At 42.6% G+C, this 19,968-nt stretch overlaps 1 protein-coding gene across 1 annotated transcript; it reads left to right on the plus strand.

The window, feature by feature from the left end:
• The first annotated feature begins 5,384 nt into the window (after positions 1–5,384).
• Pax9 (paired box 9) lies at positions 5,385–18,499 on the plus strand. Its single transcript, XM_077800124.1, is given in 4 exon segments — positions 5,385–5,698; positions 5,700–6,343; positions 9,179–9,321; positions 18,245–18,499. Coding segments are annotated over 4 exon segments (1,356 nt in total).
• Positions 18,500–19,968: the final 1,469 nt, after the last annotated feature.

The following is a 19,968-nucleotide window of genomic DNA, read 5'->3' on the forward strand; positions in this document are numbered from 1 at the left end:
TCATTCGCTAGCTAAAGGCTCAGCCAGGCTTCCCCTCAGAACCCCTTCCTGTCTCTTTTCCCCAGTCGGGATGTGATCCTTGCTCTCACATGCCATCTTGCAGGCACGAGTTTTGCCCCTTGCACAAAAATATGTTCTCTTTCATTTGCGGGTTTAATAAAAAATAAAAGTAACAATATCGCACGGGTTTCTGAATCGTCCTGCAATCCATCCCGCTGTTGAAAACTGAAAAATGGGTGTAATTTGCGCTCGGAAAGTGATGTTAGGGTCACGGCAATTTCCCGGGCCGTTATTTATTTTTACTTTAAAGTCTTTAGGGAAGATTTGCTTATGTACTCGGAAACCTTCCAATGCGAAAATACCAGCAATCCCGCTCGCCATCAACGCGGGAGGGGGGAAGGAGGTGGAGAACAATTACTGAGTGACGCTAATATGGGGAAACTGAAAAGAAATGTCGATTGTTTTTATTGTAATAGAAGGAGTGAGCAAACAGAAAAACCAACCCCGGGTGATCGGAAACAGGCAGACGGAGAATTAAAAGCGGGTTTCAGGCCGCAACAGGCCCCTCCCCTGCCCTCGGAAGAAGAAAGCGGACGGTGAGCGCTAGCAGTCCGCGGCGCAGATCCCGCAGCCTTTAGCGGGCGGAGCTGGCCGCTGTTGAACCCGCAGCACTATGAAGAATTTCAGAGCTCGGGTCCACCCTCGGGCTGCAGCTTGAGCTGCCTCGCGGATCCAGGCAGAGGGTTCTGAACAGGGAGGCTTATCCGTGAAAAAGGCTGAGCAGTCGCCGGGCGACTCTCCAGCGTTTTCGCGCGGCGCTCGGCATCTCTGCGGGGTTCCTGAAACTTCTTCTTGGGATGGTGCAGAACCACAGGTCAGTGTGTGGGCGCCTCCCGCATCCCTCCCCCTAACTCGGGCATGGTTAATACCCTGCGGGCTGACTCCCTTCTTAGCACCTAATGTTTGTTCCCTTTAGTGGTCCCGGCTTTGGACCCGCAGCTCCAAGCACGGATCTGCCAGGACTAGGGTGGACCCCTTCTAGGCCTTGGGCACGGGGCGCGCTTCTGGCTGCCCCTGTTGCAGCAGTTGCTACGAGGTGCAGTGGGCAGAGGAACCGATGCTGACCCTGTGAAGCAGGGCCTTCGCTGTGGGCCCAGATCTAGAAAAGCCGGATCCCCCCCCCCCCCCCGGCCCGCGCCTCACCGCAATCCCGGGTTCACCCTAGCAATGGCTTTCCTGTGAGGGAACCAGAGTCCCTCAGAATGGTTGGAAGAAATCACTGTACTCCGAAAATCACTGCCTCGGCCTCCGGCTGTCTCCGGTGCCTGGAAACTCCCACAACGTTCGAGAGGCGGCGCCGTCCTCTGGCTTTGCTGGGGATCCAGTCTCTTCCCAGCAGGAGGGCAATCTTCTATACCAGCTCTGCTCATCCTAACTGCCACTGAGAACAGGAGGACTCTTCTCCCGCCACATACATACACTTTACTCTTCCACTCGCAGTAATCACTGGCCTGCGTCCGCAAGCTGACATCCGGGCAGGTTGGGGATCGGGACAGGTCTCCCCGAGTCCCGCAAATCTACAACACCCCTTCATGATCTCAGTAGCTCTTGGGTGCTGTCTGCCAGTCTCTTGAGGGCGACCTTGGAAGGAGTTAGATTCCCCGTCTCCATATCTCTCCTCAGATCCCGCTAGAGCCAGGAGGGGCGCGCCACAGGTGATGGCCCGTGACACTGGGACCGCTGACTGATTTATGGAGACTTTACAACATCTGGCCTGGGTCCGCGGGGGAAGGGCTGAGTCCAGCCGAGAAAAAGCACTGAGGGCTAAAGCTTCCCCACCTGTAAGCCCAGGCCCAGCCGTCCTGGGCCCGGCTTTCCGCCAGCGGGTGTACCCCGGGGTAAGATCAGTGCCAAGTGTGTGGATTCCCCCCACCCAGTTAGCCTCCTCCTTCACACTTTCTGGCCCGGCCAGCTTCCATCTCCCATTGAATAAATATTTACCCAGAGAAGGGGCTACTCCTCGGAGAAGGCCTCGACAGCGCCTAGGGAAAAGCTTTTGGCTTCTCCCTGGCTAGAACCAGCTGCAGGCCTTACTGGTTGTGTTTTGGTTTTGGTCTTAAATTTCCTTTTAATCGAAATTCTTCCCATCCCTGTGTGATCTCCTGCTTCCAGAACGGGCAGTAACCAGGGGGCGCTGACCCCACGTGACCCTTGCTATTTCTCCAAGTCCCGTATCCCTATTCTCTCTTTTCTCTCTCCCTTCTTCCTAATTCCTCTCCTCCAGGTCAGTTGCTCTGGCTCAGCTATTTTGCCCCTACACTCAGTGTGCGACCCCTGACCCCCGTTCGGAGGATACAGCACCAGCCCTTCCAGCTAAGATCCAGCTGCCAGTGTTTGCTTCTGTGTTTCTGCTCCTCAGTATGTAGGCTTCCTCTTCCCTGGGATGCTTAGTGGCCCACAGCGTCAAAGAATGACTCTTTGCGCGCTTTGAGCTGATAGCGCTTAGCACCCTGCACCGCCCGCAAGAGGTAGGCCTGCTGAGCTCCGCACCGCGGGAACCGATGTGCTCCGTGAGAAGCTGTCTAAGCGTGCCTAAGGGAGTTCGCCGTAACTGAGGCTACACGTGCTCAGCTACAGCCAACTCCAGCAGGTGGATGGCAGCGGACCTGCGCGTGAGCCAGTGAGATGCGTGGCTGCTGAAGATGACCGAGAGAAAGAGGATGTTGTATGTTAAGTCCACCTAGCCCAAGGGCTGAACCATACGGATCTCTGGATCACACCCGGCTGGTGGTGTTAGACCCTCAGCAGGGCATCGGGTCTTGCCAACCTGTAGGCTGAAGAACCCTGTAACGGTATAGCGGCCCCAAAGAGTGAGAAAACGCTCACTGGGTGCGCTGAAGTGGGGCAATGAATCAGTTTAGAGGTCGCCACTCACTGACAGTATCTGGGGGGGGGCATTCCTGATCAAGTTGTTGAGCCCGTTCATTCCTTAGCGCAAGCCTAAGGCAAAATCGTAAACTCAGCTCTGAAGTCGAAAAGTCTCAATTAATTTACACGTTATCCCTAAGAAGGAGCTACTTTTAAAATCTTGGATTCCCGAGTGCCCTCCTTGTTGTAAAGCGCCAGGAGGTGCCACATAACAGGTATTGGGTATCAGACCAGGGTAAAATCTCTCAAGTCAAACTTGGAGAAGACTTTAAACATTTGAAACCAACCATCAAAAAGGGAATAAATTCAAGTATTTCTAGATTTAAGACGTTTCACAAGATCCCGATTGTGAAAAATCAAACGTGTTTAAATTCGTCTTTATCTTTCAAATCCTTCAGACACTAAGTATATTCGGATTTAGAATGTGTCCCCATCCTAGAAGTGCTAGGATCTGGAGATCAATGTTCATTCTGAGAAGCACAGCTGATCATTACTTTTTTCCTGGGTTCTTTTTGTCATTTGTTGGCTAGCCATCTGGGCCCAGTCAGCTTCCCTCTGTGTAGCCACACACATACCTCGGGACTGTGGGAGGATCAGCTTAAATACTGTGTACACAAGAAGGAGCGTCGTGACCATCAAGTAGCACTACCATTGTTCTCTATCCAAAGTAGTAGGAACTCACAGATTCATTTAAAATGTTCACCTTGTTTATTATTTTGTTCACATTCTTCATAGACTTTACTTCAAATGTTAATAAGCTTGGCCTCCAAAAAGCATAGTGTACACTTTAGACAGAGTGAAGGAAAGTGAAAATTCAAATATAGGCAGAATCCCAGGGCCCCTGATAGCTAAATAGAAGTCACCAGAATTACATACATATGTAGTCTCCGTTGTCTACCTTCTTGGGACTAAGACTGACACATTTAAGTAAGACCCTTTTGCTATGGCTCACTGGTTTGGAGGGCCCTGGCAAATTCTTACACCAGGAACTCACTGCCCTGCACCATATCTGAATACCGCGGAGGGGTGGCCTCTACCCCCACCGCTGGCCTTTATCGGGAGCTCCTTATGCACTGGCGATCGGTGGACGTGGGAGTGTGAGCCAGCTTTAGCTACGTGTAGTTAAGTTCTCCGCACACAGCAAGGTTGTGTGCGTGTGATTGTTTTACGCACCGCCGAGATCTCTGCTTGGAGCCCAAGTTGACACTGGATGAGTTCAGTGTGCTAAGTCAGCCGCAAGAGGGGCCTCCTTGGCCTTAACACCTCTGGCTCGGCCTCACAGCTACCCACTGGTCTCTCTGACCCACCTACCTTCTCACACCTACGTTCTTGCCACCTGGAGTAGTCTGGAATGAGGTGGAATCGGTGGGTAACAGAACTTCCCTCCTGACAGCCCCCAAAGTCCTGCATGGTCGGTTATTCTAAGACTCCCCCATCCTTGTAAACAGTGCCACGCGCTTCCCACCTAGAGTCTTAACTTCCATTCTGAGGTGTTCAACGTTCCCACCTAGGGGTCTCCTGGGTCTCTATCCCCTCCTAGTCATTCATATTCAGACCAAACGCTTTCATTTGCTTATTCAGCATTTTTAGCAGCCTGATTTGCTGTCTGCTTGTGCCACCCCCCGGAAGATGTCAAATACCCATTTTCATTCTATTTAGTCACCCAGGTGCGGAGCCAGCCTGAAAAAGACAGCGGAAGGAGTTTCCCGGACCGCGCTGTCACTCACCGAACGACACCAATCATCACGCAGCTTGCCCTCGGACCCTCCTCTTTGGGGGTGTGCCCTTAGTGAGTGATAGACGGAGCTGCCCGGCCCTACTCAGCCCAGCCCACGTTACTGCTTAGATTGAAATGCAGAACTCAAGCCTCTTTCATCAGGGCACAGACTTCCTTTTACTCCTTCCTTTTGCACTCTCGCCTCCTCCTCCCGGGGAGAAGCTGAGGTATCAGCAACCCGGAGCAGCGACAGGCCGGGCCACTGAGGCCGTGAGAAAAGTTTTTTTCTGGGAGTGTGGAACTGGGGCCCGGTTGGTGTGCTGTTCGGAGCAATGGGTGAGTGGCGGCGGGGGACGCTGTCAGAACCGAGAAGGGAGGGAGGGAGGGAGCGAGCGGGCGAGGGAGGGAGGGAGGGAGTGCGAGGGCGCGCGCCACTGAGCGCTCACACTCTCCTTATTGACTTTGCTCGTGTTCCTACAAGTTGTAGGAACACGCTAAGGGTCAGCGACGCACAGCAGTTCAAACCGAACGCTGGCTACTGGGTTTCTGTTGGTGCCATTTTCTGATTATAAGAGAAAGGAGCTGTGGCGTTGGCGGGCTCTACAGCTCCAGTGGAAACCCAAGTTTTGTTTTACACACGCACACACACGCAAACAAAAACTTTCCAGCTTCCCCTAGACTTTGCGCGGGTCTCCGGGAGCGGCGCTGGTGACGAGTTGGTGGTGGGGAGGAGCGGCCCATGGACTTTTGGCTAGGAGGGGCGCGTTCGGGCGTCAAGACGGATTTCCCCGCCTGCTTCGGAGACTTCAGCACTCCAGCGGCCCTGAGTCTCGCCACATTACTTGCCTGTAGCAGCCGCCCTCACGTAGGGATGAGAAAGGGATTCCAACCGACCCGAGATTGTTTTGGGCCGTTCGGCAAAGTTCGGGGACCTATGGTTTGGGGACAGTACAAGTGGTTAGTCAGGGGTGGGTGCGTTAGTTCTGTCCCCGGGCACTCACAATCCAAGTGGCAGGCGGCTGTCCCAAGCGGCGGGTGCGCGTCCCCGCGCGCTGTGTGTTCCTTTTGCAGAGCCAGCTTTCGGGGAGGTGAACCAGCTGGGAGGAGTGTTTGTGAACGGAAGGCCGCTGCCCAACGCCATCAGGCTTCGTATTGTGGAACTGGCCCAACTGGGCATCCGACCGTGTGACATCAGCCGCCAGCTACGGGTCTCTCACGGCTGCGTCAGCAAGATCCTGGCGCGCTACAATGAAACAGGCTCGATCTTGCCAGGAGCCATCGGGGGCAGCAAGCCCCGGGTCACCACTCCCACCGTAGTGAAACACATCCGGACCTACAAGCAGAGGGACCCCGGCATCTTCGCCTGGGAGATCCGGGACCGCCTGCTGGCGGACGGCGTGTGCGACAAGTACAACGTGCCCTCGGTGAGTTCCATCAGTCGCATTCTGCGCAACAAGATCGGCAACTTGGCCCAACAGGGTCATTACGACTCATACAAGCAGCACCAGCCCGCGCCGCAGCCTGCGCTTCCCTACAACCACATCTACTCATACCCCAGTCCCATCACGGCGGCTGCCGCCAAGGTGCCCACGCCACCCGGGGTGCCCGCCATCCCCGGCTCGGTGGCCATGCCGCGCACCTGGCCCTCTTCGCACTCTGTCACCGACATCCTGGGCATCCGCTCCATCACCGACCAAGGTAAGGGCTCAGAGACCTGGCGTGAGGACGTGCAGAGCCTGTCTTCGCACCCCCGCGGGGATCCCAGTGTCTGCGGCCTCGGGCTGGGTGTCCATCCCACCACCTGAGGCTTTTTTTTCTTTGGAAATGTAAGGAGACTTCCCAGGGGGTGTCCTGATCTCATTAACTTGAAACTCACGCCCCTTGTTTCCTTGCCACACACAGTCTCCAGCCTCATCTCAAACTACCAGACCCACAACATCCCCCGTCCCCAACACATGGTTCGCATTTTCCACCCTCCCCCGCCCCTCGCGCTGCGGCAGCCTCAGCGGGCTGGCTGGCTTGGTGAGCGCTGCCCCGGCCCACTTGGGGCGCAGCCCTGGAGGCCCGAGCCGACTTAAGGTTGCCGGCGGCAGATGCCGCTACAGGCAACTTGTTTGGGGGATTAGATGTGACTGCTAGCAGTCTCATACGTTGTGGAAATTGTAATATTCTTTTCGGATTCAGGCAATCAGGCCAAATTCGCTCAGGCAGGAAGTTCAAATGTCACCTAATTGGTTTCATTCTTATGCTTCACTTCATTTTCCTCGGAAACGGAGGTCCCGGTTACTACTAGTAACTTTGTAACTTGCATTTAGCTGATTCCGGGTTCCCCTTTCTCCTCCCCCCACCTCACTTTTACCTTAACAGAGACATCAATACCACTGCATAGGACGCAGACAAAATTATATGCCATCCTTTCTACTGTTGTCCTCGGAGCCTGCCCCTTTCTTTTAGGGTCCCCTAGTCCCCGGGAAACAAGTGGACGTGAATCTAGTTCTTGCACGGGTTCAGCGATGCCACCCCACTGTTCCTTTCCTTTCTCACCCCTGACCTTGCCGAGTCCTGAGGTCTTTCTGCGTGGTCAGAACGATTCCTGGAGCCCTCCTGCTCAGTCTGGCTTCCGCAGGAGACCTGTGTTTGTTTTCTTTTACTGCGCTGTTAAAAAATAAATAAAAAGGCGTTAACTTCTTTCTTGGTAGGGAGAAAAGAAAGTAAAAATGCGGTAGACATAGAATTTAAATAATGCAGAGATAGCCTACCTTCTTAATTTCTAAGCATAAAGTTTAAAAAGTGCAGAGGGGGGAAAAAACTAAATAGGAAAGGGGGAAATAGTTCCTTTAATTATTTCCTGCCTTTTGCTGTTGCCACCACATTGGCACAATTACCTTTTTAAGCAATTAAAGCAGGGCCCTGATTTTTTATCTTCTTGTTTTTTGACCATGAATTTACAGGAATCCAGTTTTGTCTTATTTGGAGCTAGTTGGGGCTTTAGTTGGAGAGACTTTGCCCTTGATTTATAGGATAAACTGACCTCACTGACATTTAAAGGAAGCCCCTGTTCATGGGAAAGTGTGAGATCAGCAGAAATGGAAGCTCACAGGGGGATCTCAATTTCTTAAGATAACTTCAGGCTTGTGCCCACCGAGTGCCTTTTGTCTGGAAAGGCAAAGAACTCAGCAGTTCTGGACCCAAACAGTCTCTTGGTGCAAAAAATAGGAGCAAAATCTATTTCTTTGGAAGGGGGAGACATAGTGGAAAAAGGCTGATGGAGTTGAAAAGAAAACTTTTCTTCTCTAGGGATCCTACAATCAGACCAAATGTCAATTAGGAAAGTATAGGATCATGGAGAGGCACAACTTTTCATTGTTGTTGATTGTGGATGTCAGCTTTGAACAACATGGTTTCAGACAAATCTGTAAACACAGAATGATAATTCCTTTAAAATGATCACCCCTATAAAACACTGTTTTGGATGGAAGTGTTTAAAATTAAGCTATGGTGGCTTTGTCAAACCTCACTCTTCAATCCCTAGCTCCAAAATAGGAAACAAAAAGACATCACTTGTGGTCTAAGTATCTCCTTTAAAATTTTATTTGGTCACTTAAAGATGCCACTAATTCAATATACACAACAATCGATATTGTGGTAATCACTTTACACTATATAATTTTCTTTGCATCTCCATCAAGAAATAAAAGGGTAACTGGTGGCTTCCCCCCTTTTCTTAATACTTGATTCTACTTTCATTTTTATTTCATTTTCTCTTATACTTAAAAAAAAACCTCTCTGTCTATATTTCTGCCACTGGCACTAATGCTATTTACAGTGTCAGCGACAGAATTTATTTTTGTCATACACATATAACCTCATATATTTAATGTGTACAGAGAGTACAGAAGAATAGTCCCTTGCTCAAACAAGTTGAAATCTTGCATTTTGCATGTGTATTGTGTGCATCATTTATGTATTTGTTTGCAAAGGACTTTGCAGGTCTTTCACCCTATTTGTTGACATAAGTACCAGATCCCCACAATGCAGTGAGCACTTTTCTAGATGTCTCTGATCACCAAGCCAGGTACCTCAGGTCAGGGCACTCCTCTCTCCATTTTCAAACTGCCACAATCTCAGATCTTTGCCACCTTCCTCCAGTTCTCCCCAGATTAAAGAAAAAGGTATTCAACCTCACAGGTTCTTTCTATGAGGTTCATTCGGGAAAATTCTCAATTTCTTCCACGGAAAGGAGGAGGGAAATCCAGGGCTGCTTGAAAACAAAAGGCAAAACCCACCCAAATGCCAAACGATCTTCATGCAGGCAGGGGTGGAACGACTCGGAAAGGCCTACTCTTAGGCGAGTACAACTTCACTAGGTCCTGGGCTGTGAGTGGTGGAGGCTGCAGATGGCCACAGGGACCCTCTGGGCCACCCTCTTCCCGCCCCCGGGAGCACTCTGCTTGCTCGGCTAGGTTCCGGCCGCGTCTCTGGAGGGGGGCAAGCGGGCAAGCCATCAGCTTGACATCTTCTCCTCCTTCCCAGGAGTGAGCGACAGCTCCCCCTACCACAGCCCCAAGGTGGAGGAGTGGAGCAGCCTGGGCCGCAACAACTTCCCTGCTGCCGCTCCGCACGCGGTGAACGGGCTGGAGAAGGGAGCCTTGGAGCAGGAAGTCAAGTACGGCCAGGTGAGGAGGCGAGGGCCTGGCCAGGTGGGCCGCGCGCCGGAGGGGTTTGGGAGGTGGAGGACTCAGGTCCCTTTCTGAGCCCTAACCGAGAGGAACCCAGGCTGAGGACCTGCGGCTGCCACTAGCCGGAATCCCAGCTGATGGAGGCAGGACAGAGGCTCGAGCCTCCGAGGGCAGAGTTGAGGCCACGACCCCCTCACCCCCCGCCCGCCAGAGGCCAGGAGCGCTCGCCCGGGCGTGTGCCTCCCTCAGGCGCGGCCCTGGGAAGCGCTTTCAGGCCTGTTTGGACCGGGGAGCGCCGGCAGGCCGCGCCTGAAGCCCTTCCGTTATTCGCAAAGGGGCCAGAATTAACCAAAAAAGGAATTTCCTAAAGGCCGGGGCCTCGCAGCCTGGGGTTCTCAGAACAGCGCCCGACAGGGATCGCGGCCTCCGAGCCAGGGGCGCAGGAGGATGGTCGCTCGGCCCTGCGGGACCCCGCCTGTGGGGCGACCTCGAGCTCTGACCGCTGCCCGAAGGTGGTTCCCAGAGAGACCCGAGGGGCGACCAGAGAAACCTAACAAAGTTACCATTTCCCGATTAAAGGTCGCATCGTCCTCTCCCAAGGGAGGTTAGTGAGAAAACCTCAAATTATACGGACTGGCTTTGGACCATTTAATTTTTCTTTCCCTCCGTCCCACCCCCAACTCTCCAAAATAAAATTTAAAACACTTGTGTCCCCCCTCCCCCTGGGGGAGGCTAAGGAATCACCACAACGAAAACCCAAGAGACTGAGTCTAAATTCATCACTAAGATAGTCAAGAGTTGGAAACTCTCAAAAACCGGACTTGAAGGCAGACTAAGATTTCCTTGAGCAGACCTCTGTAGGTTTGCAAATTTCTTAATCCCCAACTCCAATTTCAAAGCCTCAAAATACTTAGTTTTTGTTTGATTATTTTGAAGGCTTACAAAGTTTAATGCTTTCTTACAGGTTAAAATCAGCTTTTAAACTTAAGTGGAATTTATTAATAATAAATTTATTATTCTTATTCATGGGGGACAGCCCGGTGTGTGTGTGTGTGATCCTAGTTACTATTTTCTCTAACAAAGCCCATTTCCACTTCCTCTTCCCTCCTTGATTTCGTTCAATCAGAGTCAGAATGCATATCAGTTATCCCATGATAAACACCACACGGAAAATAGCAAGAGGAGAATCCTCTTCCTTAGTCTCTTTCTGTTGCAAAGAATGCCAATGGGATGTTATAAGGAAGTTTATCGTTTTCTTTTACAAAAGGGCACCATTTATTTCACCATTCATCAAATATGTGCAATGGTTAGAAGCTCTGATCTAGCACCACCACTTCTTAAGCAAGTTATTTAATTTTTTTAGAGCCCTCATTTCTTTATCTTTAAAAGGAAGAAATAATAGTCCCAACCTCAAAAGATATTATGAGACTTCAATGAGATGATGCAACCATATGGCACATAGTAAGCACTCAGTAAATATTACCTATGTTCTAAATGGTACAGATTGACTTTTAAAAATCAGCCATATTTAAAATAATACACGTTGTTTAGAGAGAGCCCATAGCAAAAAAAAAAAAAAAAAAAAGTCAAAGCATTTTATTACAAACACTAAAAAGAGTATATACAAAACACTGAATATAGTAGCAAGCATTTAAATAGGTATTTAGTGCTTTTTATTAGCTCACCATTTCTTGGAATAACATTGTGAAGAATAGTTTTAAAAGTTTCTAATTCTTCTGTGTAGTTGATGAACCCAGCTTATGTATAAACCAGCCTTATAATCCAAAACATTTATAATTATTTTCATTTTTACTCTTTTGACTTACATATGTTGTAAATCATTTTATTCTTTTGACTTACAGTGAAGAAATGGTTAATTTATGATACATTTCAAAACCAAACTGTCAATTAATTTAAAATGAGAAAATTAAATATGATTTCAAATAATCCACTCTAGGTATTCTGAAGACTAAAATAGATTACCTTTTATACACTGAATTTGAAATCATATTTATTATTGATTAGTTAGTTTTACAAAAGCAAGTGATTTAAATCAGTGGCCACATATTGCTCTAAATATTTAAGAGAACACATTTTATTTTTTTTACAGAATAAAAATGATTTTAATCAAACTAATATTTGAAAAGTTCTGAATTGTAACATGCTTGTCTTCTGATTTGTCATGTAGGTAGGTAATTAAAATGATGCAGAATTTCAGAATATGAAAAGTAAATCAGTTGCTAGTCTCTTATGATTATTAAAATAGTGCTTAATACTGACAATAGGCTACATAGGCATATAAGCTTAGGTTGTATTAGTTTTTGATCCGTTTTGGACTTTACCTTCATTGAGGGTAAAGTGATATATTAACATTCACTTATAAAAATGCAAAGGTGAAGTGTATAGCATATGTGTGTGTGTATTTCTCTTACTTGTTATCTTTCAAAATGTTATTATATTCCAACCAAAATGTGAACTCAGGTAACATTTCCCCCTCTGTATGAATAACTATCAAAACTTGAAAGTTTTTGACAAAAGCTGAAAATTTTTGCCCAAAATAATTTAGGGCATTTATGGTTGTTATTAAATAATGCAAAATGATATTATACCAGTTTCATTTTAGTGTATAAAGGAGGAAACTGAGAATTCAGAATCAGGACTTAGAGCACATTTTCTCAGAAGTCCCCTGTAAAATTACCAAATGGCTGAACTGGCAACTAATTATGGATCCTATTGATTACTGTAATCTACAGTTTTTAAGTTACATGGAAAGATAGAAAGAGGACTGTGCAACTGTATACATATCTTTTGTTTTAAAAAATTAGTTTAGAATATTAAAATTTTCTCTTACACATTAACACTACAACCTAATTGACATATTATTATTCAGAAGACTTTATTGAGTATCTCTGAAGATAGAATATTTACTTCTTTTAGCTTTCCACCTACATTTAATATTGAGCTGGACATTTTAATCTCAGCTAATTCTGAATGGCAACAATGTTCCCTGGTCCTAATGTCTGATTCTGTTCTGTTAAAAGCATAAAACTGCTATTGAATATAATCAAATGGCAAAAGAACATTAAAGAGACAAACAAGAGGTTGGACTATATCTGCCCTTTTACATGGAACTTGGCGAATTAATGCCTTGTTTTATTCAAACAGTTTATAAGTAACTATATTGTTCTTTTCTACAAATGAATATACTTTCTCAGAAAAAATTATTGCTTATCTGGTCCTTTAAAGTAATCTGAATGGTGGATTTACAAGTTTTCAGTTTCTTCATTTTGGGGTTGCATATGTTAACTCAGTAGCTTTAATATAACACCAATTACAAATTGAGATATCAGAAATAGAGAATAGTCTATAAATGCTTGAATTTCTAAAAGTTCAGAATTAAATATGTTATGAAAACAGTTAAATTTAAAGACATGATCTGAAATTTTTGAAAAGCATTCACTTTGCGAAAATTGTCTTTGAATTGTCTTTGAATTGAAGATAGTAATTTTCTAGTGCATTATTTTAAAAACTAGCTGTCCTTGGGAACATATAGTTCTCATGAAGGTAGAAGTGAAGTTATACTGAATTTTCTTCACTTCAAATAAAGTTAACTTTTGTTAAATAATTTATAATTTTATACAGAATGAAATCTTAGACAAATACCAATAAAGAGTGTTGGAAATTGGTAATATTATCTATTATGAAAAATATTATTTGACCTGGCTAACTTTTAACTAGTATTAGTTTTAATCAAAATTAATTTTATACTAGTAAAATGTGTCATATAAAATATCAGGAAAGGATAATTAAGAAATTTTAAGCTTATTCAAAATAACTCAAAGAAAAGGTTCTTAATGTTCTTACCCAGGAAATGATAATAAATGCTTGAGGCAGTGGATGTTCTAAAAACCATGATTTGATTATTACACGATGTATGCATGTATCCAAATACCACACTGCACCCCATCAATTGTACAATTATTATGTGTCAACAAAACAAAAAATGAAACTTTTAAAAAAAGCTGTTGAAGGCTATACCAATTTTAATAACATTTTAGAAAAATTAGAATTAAAATTTGGAAACTTTTTAAGTACTGTGCAGCAGCTTCCCACTACCTAGAGACATTTAGCTCTGCAGTGTGATAACTAAACATAATTAAGATTCTTGTGGGTGAATGTTAAAACCATATTTGTAACCATCATTTCATTTTATCAGGTTTGTTTTAGTAGGTCATTACATAATGAATTAACAAGGGAAGAACAATAGTCAGGAAAACGATTTCACCAAAAAAGCATCTTGCTTATTTGCAGATATGAAACTTTTTCTTGATTATGATATCAATATTGAAATTCTAGGTGAAGTACAACTTCATTGTGGCTAAATATACTTTAACGTAAAGCCAAGGTAAATATATTTTATGAGAAGGAGACGACCAGTGCTGATAAGTGGATGATAGATTGGGGTAGAGATTCTGGCACTGTAATTTGTGTTTTCTTCAAGAGAGAATATGTTGAGCGGACAATTCCCCAAATTTGAAAAATAAACTATAAGCTCTAATTGCCAGTTATCATAACAGTCCCCTCTCCCTATGGTCACAAGTATTTGGATACTACTGCAATTCCATTTTCTTGGAAGAAAAAGAGGAAAAAATGGAATAATCATAAATCCAATAATGAAATGTGTAGTTTAGAAATTTTGTTTACTTTTTAAACAACTTTGTTTAAAGTGTAATGTTAGCTCTGTGATAAAGGGTACCTAGCTTTTTGTTTTGTCCTTAAACTACCACATCTTTTGCTTTCACAAAACTATAGTAACTTGAGTTTAGAAAATGTCTAAGATGTGTTCTATTTTATGGGGATACAAGGTAATTAAGGCAAGTCCCCGTCTTTGAACAGGTTCTAATCTACCCCTCTGCTGACATAGCTTTTCAACATGTTCATTAAAACTATTTTTAAAAACTGAAAAATCTACTTCTCTCATATTTTAGAACAGGTGAAATGAAAGTTCATGCTTTCATTCTTCTCTGATAACCATAACCAGAACTACATTTCATTTAAAATATTGTTTTAGACTGTTTCCCGTAATGTCCGTGTGATGAAAGTTGTCTTTTCCTAAAAATACTCCACAAAGAAAATAACTTATTTTTTCCAGGGTATGCATTTTGGTCTGTTTTTCTTTGTATTAGTAAATCTTATTTTCAAAATTAGGCAGAAGATAATATGCTATAGGGAAGGCCCTTGCATAGTCCTTCAGAATAAGGAATTCTCAAGGTTCCCATAGAAGATCTACACGAAAAATAAATTGATGGATTGAAGTCTTATTTATTAAATATTTAGGCAAAGTCATTTTCAAAAATGAGATTTCCATTACATGCCCATTGCTGAAGTTTCATTTGGAAAATTTGTTTACTCTTCCCTGGGGATTCCATATGTTGGTTGATTTATAAATCATATTTACAATCCAATTAAATAGAGTAATTTAGCATGTTTGCTCCCACTATATTTATGGTGTACATTTGGTAGTGTGCTCAGCTAGCTAGCTTTTCAGATTAATTACATGCCCTTCAATGAAAACATTAAACAGATTTGGGGAGTTTAAGTCGTGTACTCTTTTACTCGAAAGAATAAACAAACATCAATGCTACCTGTAGTTGTTTCCTTTGCAGTGGAAAATTTTACTCTTTCAGTGATTGCTTCATAAATAACAATTACTTTACCCAGTAGAGATTTATTTCTTTTACTAATGTCATGTTTCAAAATTAATAGTGAGAAAATTGATGTGTTTATTGAGTCATTAGAATGAATGAATAGTGTAGGTGGCAGGAGGCAGGTACATTTTGAAGCCAGTTGTTCTCTGTTGCTTACTCATTTTTTTCTAAATTTCTAAATCTGAACTTCAAAAGTAAAATGAAAAGTTAAGACCTCCCCTAATCTAGGTCATTATTTAACCCAAGGAAAAGCTATGGTTATTATTTTTATACTGCTGCTTTTATACTAAGGTTGATTTTTTTTTTAAAGCAAACACTAAGCAAGAAGAAATCACCCCTTTTTGAGCTTTTCTTTCTACCCTTTCTGTAATACAGAGGGGATTCTATCAATAAAGTGACACTAAATAAAGATTGTAGATTTTAGAGAACTTTGAAGTGTTTAATACGAGTAGAATAATAACATAAAGGAAGTTTGGTATGCTAAGAATGAGAAATTGGACATAAAGGTATAAAATGGTAGTATTTTTTTATGCTTGATAAATGAATATAGTCATGGAATAAGTAAGGTACCTGAAGGTAAGGCCTAAGACTGATATTTTGCTTTCCCTAAGTTCCAGGAGCATTATCTAAGATGAAAGTCATATTCAGCATGGTTTATATTCCAGGGTCAGTGTCTTGGGATGGAATGCAGGGTCTTTACAAGCCAAGCATGATTTCTACCACTGAGCTGTATCCCAGGCCTTAACATTCTTATTTTACTTTTCTAGGTGCACACTGATCAATAGTATTAAATACTAATTATCCTTAGGAGAAGGCCAAGTACTGATGTGAACATCTTTCCGTAATTCTATTGGAATGATCCCATTCTAAACATAAATTTCTTTCAGATTATTGGGGAAACTCTGAAGAAAAGTGATTAAAACTATAATCTCTATGAAATGCTGCATTGATAACTATCTTGATGTTCATTTTCTGAGAACCTTAATGTGAGATAAAATTAACCATTTGAGATATAATTAGTCATTCTCAAAATGGAGAAAAAAGGATTTTTTTAAAAAAGCAAAAAAAAAAAATAATCTAACAATGAGAATTGAGTTCTAGAAGAGGAAAGAATCTTTTACTAAATGTTATCTCAAAAGACAGTCTAGTTTGATATTAATTAGATCTGTCTTCTAATTTTCCAGAAAAAAGCAGCATGATGCACTACAGAAGACCCTGCATTAGACAGGGGTGATAAATTCTTTTAATTCATGGCCATGGACTGGCCACTTGGCTTGGAGTAAATGGATAAATCCTTCCATCTACATCCGTTTTTTTTTTTTTTCCCCCAATGGTGATACGCAATGGTTTCTTTGCTAATGATGCTGTGTTTTGTTTAAAAAAAATGCAGCATCTTTCTTGGGATCCCTTGAAATATATTTTAATTTCAATTGAACATTATATCATATTCATAATATATTATCTTGTAATTGTGATAAACCCAACAGTTTACAATTCATTAATCCTCATAATTCTGTAATATATGTTGAATATTTCTTGGTACCTAAGACACAGTAGACACTCAAGAAACTTTAATTTCCTTTCTTTTCCCCCATTTTTCAAAGAGTAAACATTGACAAGTAGAAGAACACCAAGGTGTATGTTCTTCCAAACCCAAGACACAAAGTTAATATATTTTTTTTCTTATTTTGTCAGAAATTCATGAGAAATGCTCAACTACACCCACGTATATATTCTTCTTCTACTACTACTACTACTACACACGCACATACACACACACATACACTTTCATTGCAAACATACTTTTTGAGACCCTACCATTGCATTCTCACAGGTGTAAAAATGAAAATAATAGCCAAGTAAATTAAATATAAAACAATTTCCAGGGCGAGTGATGAACCTGAATGGTAGAGCTCATGCTTAGCAGTGCAAGGCCCTAGGTTCAATCCCAGTGCTGAAAAAAAGGAAAATATAAAAAACAACAATTTCTGTTTTATAATTGAATTGGATAAAATAACTAAGACATGTCTGATTTATTTAAGAATTAAATTGAGTTTTCTAATTGAATTCTCATATTTATTTATATTTTCACTAGGAAATATGTTAATGTGTTAGCCCATTCATGTCATGACCAGGAAATAGGCTTCAATATTTATCTCTAAATAATGTAGAAATAGAGGAGAAAAAAATAATAAGCTACTTGAAGAAGAGTGCCGAGTGTTCATGCCAGAAGTAGGATTAGAAATCAGGGTGTTTTTGGTGTTGTTAATAGTAACGATACCAACAATAATTTATTGGGTGCCAGAAGAGCACTGGTTTCTAGGCAGGCTTGCCTGCCAGGGCTGTTGCGTTTTGTTTGCAAACAAAGATTTTTTTTTTTTCAAACAAAGATCTAAGTTAATTTCAAGAGATTTGTTCATATGGGTTTTAAAAACTCATACTATTGAGCACAAAACATTTTCAAGCAAAATTTCCAATTTTAAAGCCATGCATATACAATTAATTTGTATTTGGCTAGACAATTTCCTTTCTGATAAAATTTTGGAAAAAAAATCCCAGTGTTCATTAAACAAACAAACAAAACACTTGCAAGACAAAACATGTGATTTTACGTGTCTTTTGTCCAACCAGCATTTTCAACTTGATGTCTTAAAATATGGCTCATGTTTTTATTTATTTTCTTCCAAAATTTTATCAGAAAGGAAATAAAGTCTTGCTAATTTTATATTTCTAATGTGACAGCCCATACTCTGTGCCTTTTTTTTACTGGAAATGAAAGCTATACCAACCAGGCCAGTCACAAATGCCTCAACAAAAGAGCCAAACAAAACCAAGGCATTGGGATAGTTGACAAAGGCAGTGTGGACAGCTGAACAGATTTCTGAGAGCATTTAATCAACATTAATTCTTTCTTTGCCCTGCTTCTCCTTCCTACATTTCCAAGTTGCAAAAGCAAATAGTGTGAACTTTCTGATTGTAGCTTCCTTAACACTTTTGTGGAAAGAATAATATCTTGCTTTTCAGCCTCATTTGTTTAAGTAGCATTTGTTTGAGTGCCTTTAGAATGTAATTCAGATCAGATCTAAAAAAAAAAATGCTTCAAAAAGTATAGTAATAATATTGTTAGCTTGCTCAGAATTTATATTTTGCTTCATTCTAAGAACCTGTGGATTACAAAAAATGTGATTATGTTTTATCTCTTTTTCTTTTAGGCACCAAACGGTCTCCCAGCTGTGAGCAGTTTTGTGTCAGCATCCAGCATGGCTCCTTACCCCACCCCAGCCCAAGTGTCACCTTACATGACCTACAGCGCTGCTCCTTCTGGTTACGTTGCTGGACATGGGTGGCAACATGCGGGTGGCACCCCACTGTCCCCCCACAACTGTGACATTCCGGCATCGCTGGCCTTCAAGGGAATGCAGGCAGCCAGAGAAGGTAGTCATTCTGTCACCGCTTCTGCACTCTGATGAGAAATTCCGTCTCCAGCAGCTGCTCTCGGGTCTCCCCTTCTCAGCACATCCTCCCCACTTTCCCAGGTTTCACATCCCACCCCTCCTGCCTTCCACCCTTCTTGCCTGGAGAGCTGGCTTTACAGACTCGAATCCTTTGTGCTGATGACACTTAAATATTTCTTGCCATAACCTCTTTCTTGCAGAAAACCTGACACGACTTAGGATTTAAAAACAAAAGCAACGTTAAGGATTGAATGAGACTTTTGTGTTGCCCACACACTGTTTTAACGTAGTGAAGAAATCTACACCCCTCAAAGGGCTTAAGGAACTTTTAAACTAGTCTTTGGTAAAACCACACATGTATATTTATTCTAAATCAACCTGAACTTTTGAAATGTGCAATTGTTGAGATTTTGCAAAATCAATAAAGAAAAACACATGTAGAAAAAAAAGTTATGCTACACCCTCTAATCAAATAAGGTGACCAAGTAAGCCTTAATTTACCATTAGGAAACCAATCAATAATTGACTTGTTTGAGTGATCCTTTGTTTATTTTTAAGAGATAACCTATTTTGTTGATAAATATGTAGAACACAAGCAATTTCTGAATTTAGCTCCTGGTGTTTTGTCTTGGTTCCAATACAGTAATGTTTATATTTTCTATTAGTTTGTAAATATGGACTCTGGGTGGTGCATTTGTGTCTTCATTCCATGGGTTATCCCCCTCTCCCCAACCCTATCTCCTCTCTATTTTGTTTTTCTTTCTTTTTTTTGCAAAGGTGACTTTCTGGCAACGTCTCTGTCTTTGTTTGGTGGTGGGCTTCTTGGGCTCCTGGACCTCAACTTGCTCCCAGATTTTGTGTGGGCAGTGAAGGCTTCAGCATCATGAAGGACACTTTCTTTCTACAGCAGAGGACTCAAAAAACAGATAAAACAAGCTAGTCTCCCATTTTGTATTCTAGTCAAACAACACACATGCCAAGCATATAAAGATAAGGGGGTGGAAAATATCTGAATGAGAAAGGCTCTAAAGGAAGTCACTTAGAAACAAGTTTAATGTGAAATGTTTTACAAAGACACTTAAAATGAACTTTATGTTAAGAAAACCACTGTGAAACTAAATTGTACTGTTATTGTTGGCTTACCTGTGTGTTCAGCAATCACAGCCCAAAATTATGTTGTAACTTAAAGAAAATGGAAAATTCTGCTCTAATGAATGTAACAATGGCTTGCTGTGAAGTTTACATTGTTGTACAGAACATGTTTCACATGTACGTAAATTGGTGGTGGTATTAGAAATACAAATGCTATTTAATTTTAATGAATTCCCTTTATTCATTTCTGGAATTATAGGATGCAGATTAACTGATAAATCTTACTAGACCAATTTCTTTTTCACTTTAATGTTAATAATAGAGCTGTGGGATATATGTGTGTGTGAGCATGTGATTATGTGTTGTATTTTGAAACAATTGATTTTTCT

Source organism: Urocitellus parryii, chromosome 6 (genome assembly GCF_045843805.1).
Source record: "Urocitellus parryii isolate mUroPar1 chromosome 6, mUroPar1.hap1, whole genome shotgun sequence".
Classification (NCBI taxonomy): domain Eukaryota; kingdom Metazoa; phylum Chordata; class Mammalia; order Rodentia; family Sciuridae; genus Urocitellus; species Urocitellus parryii.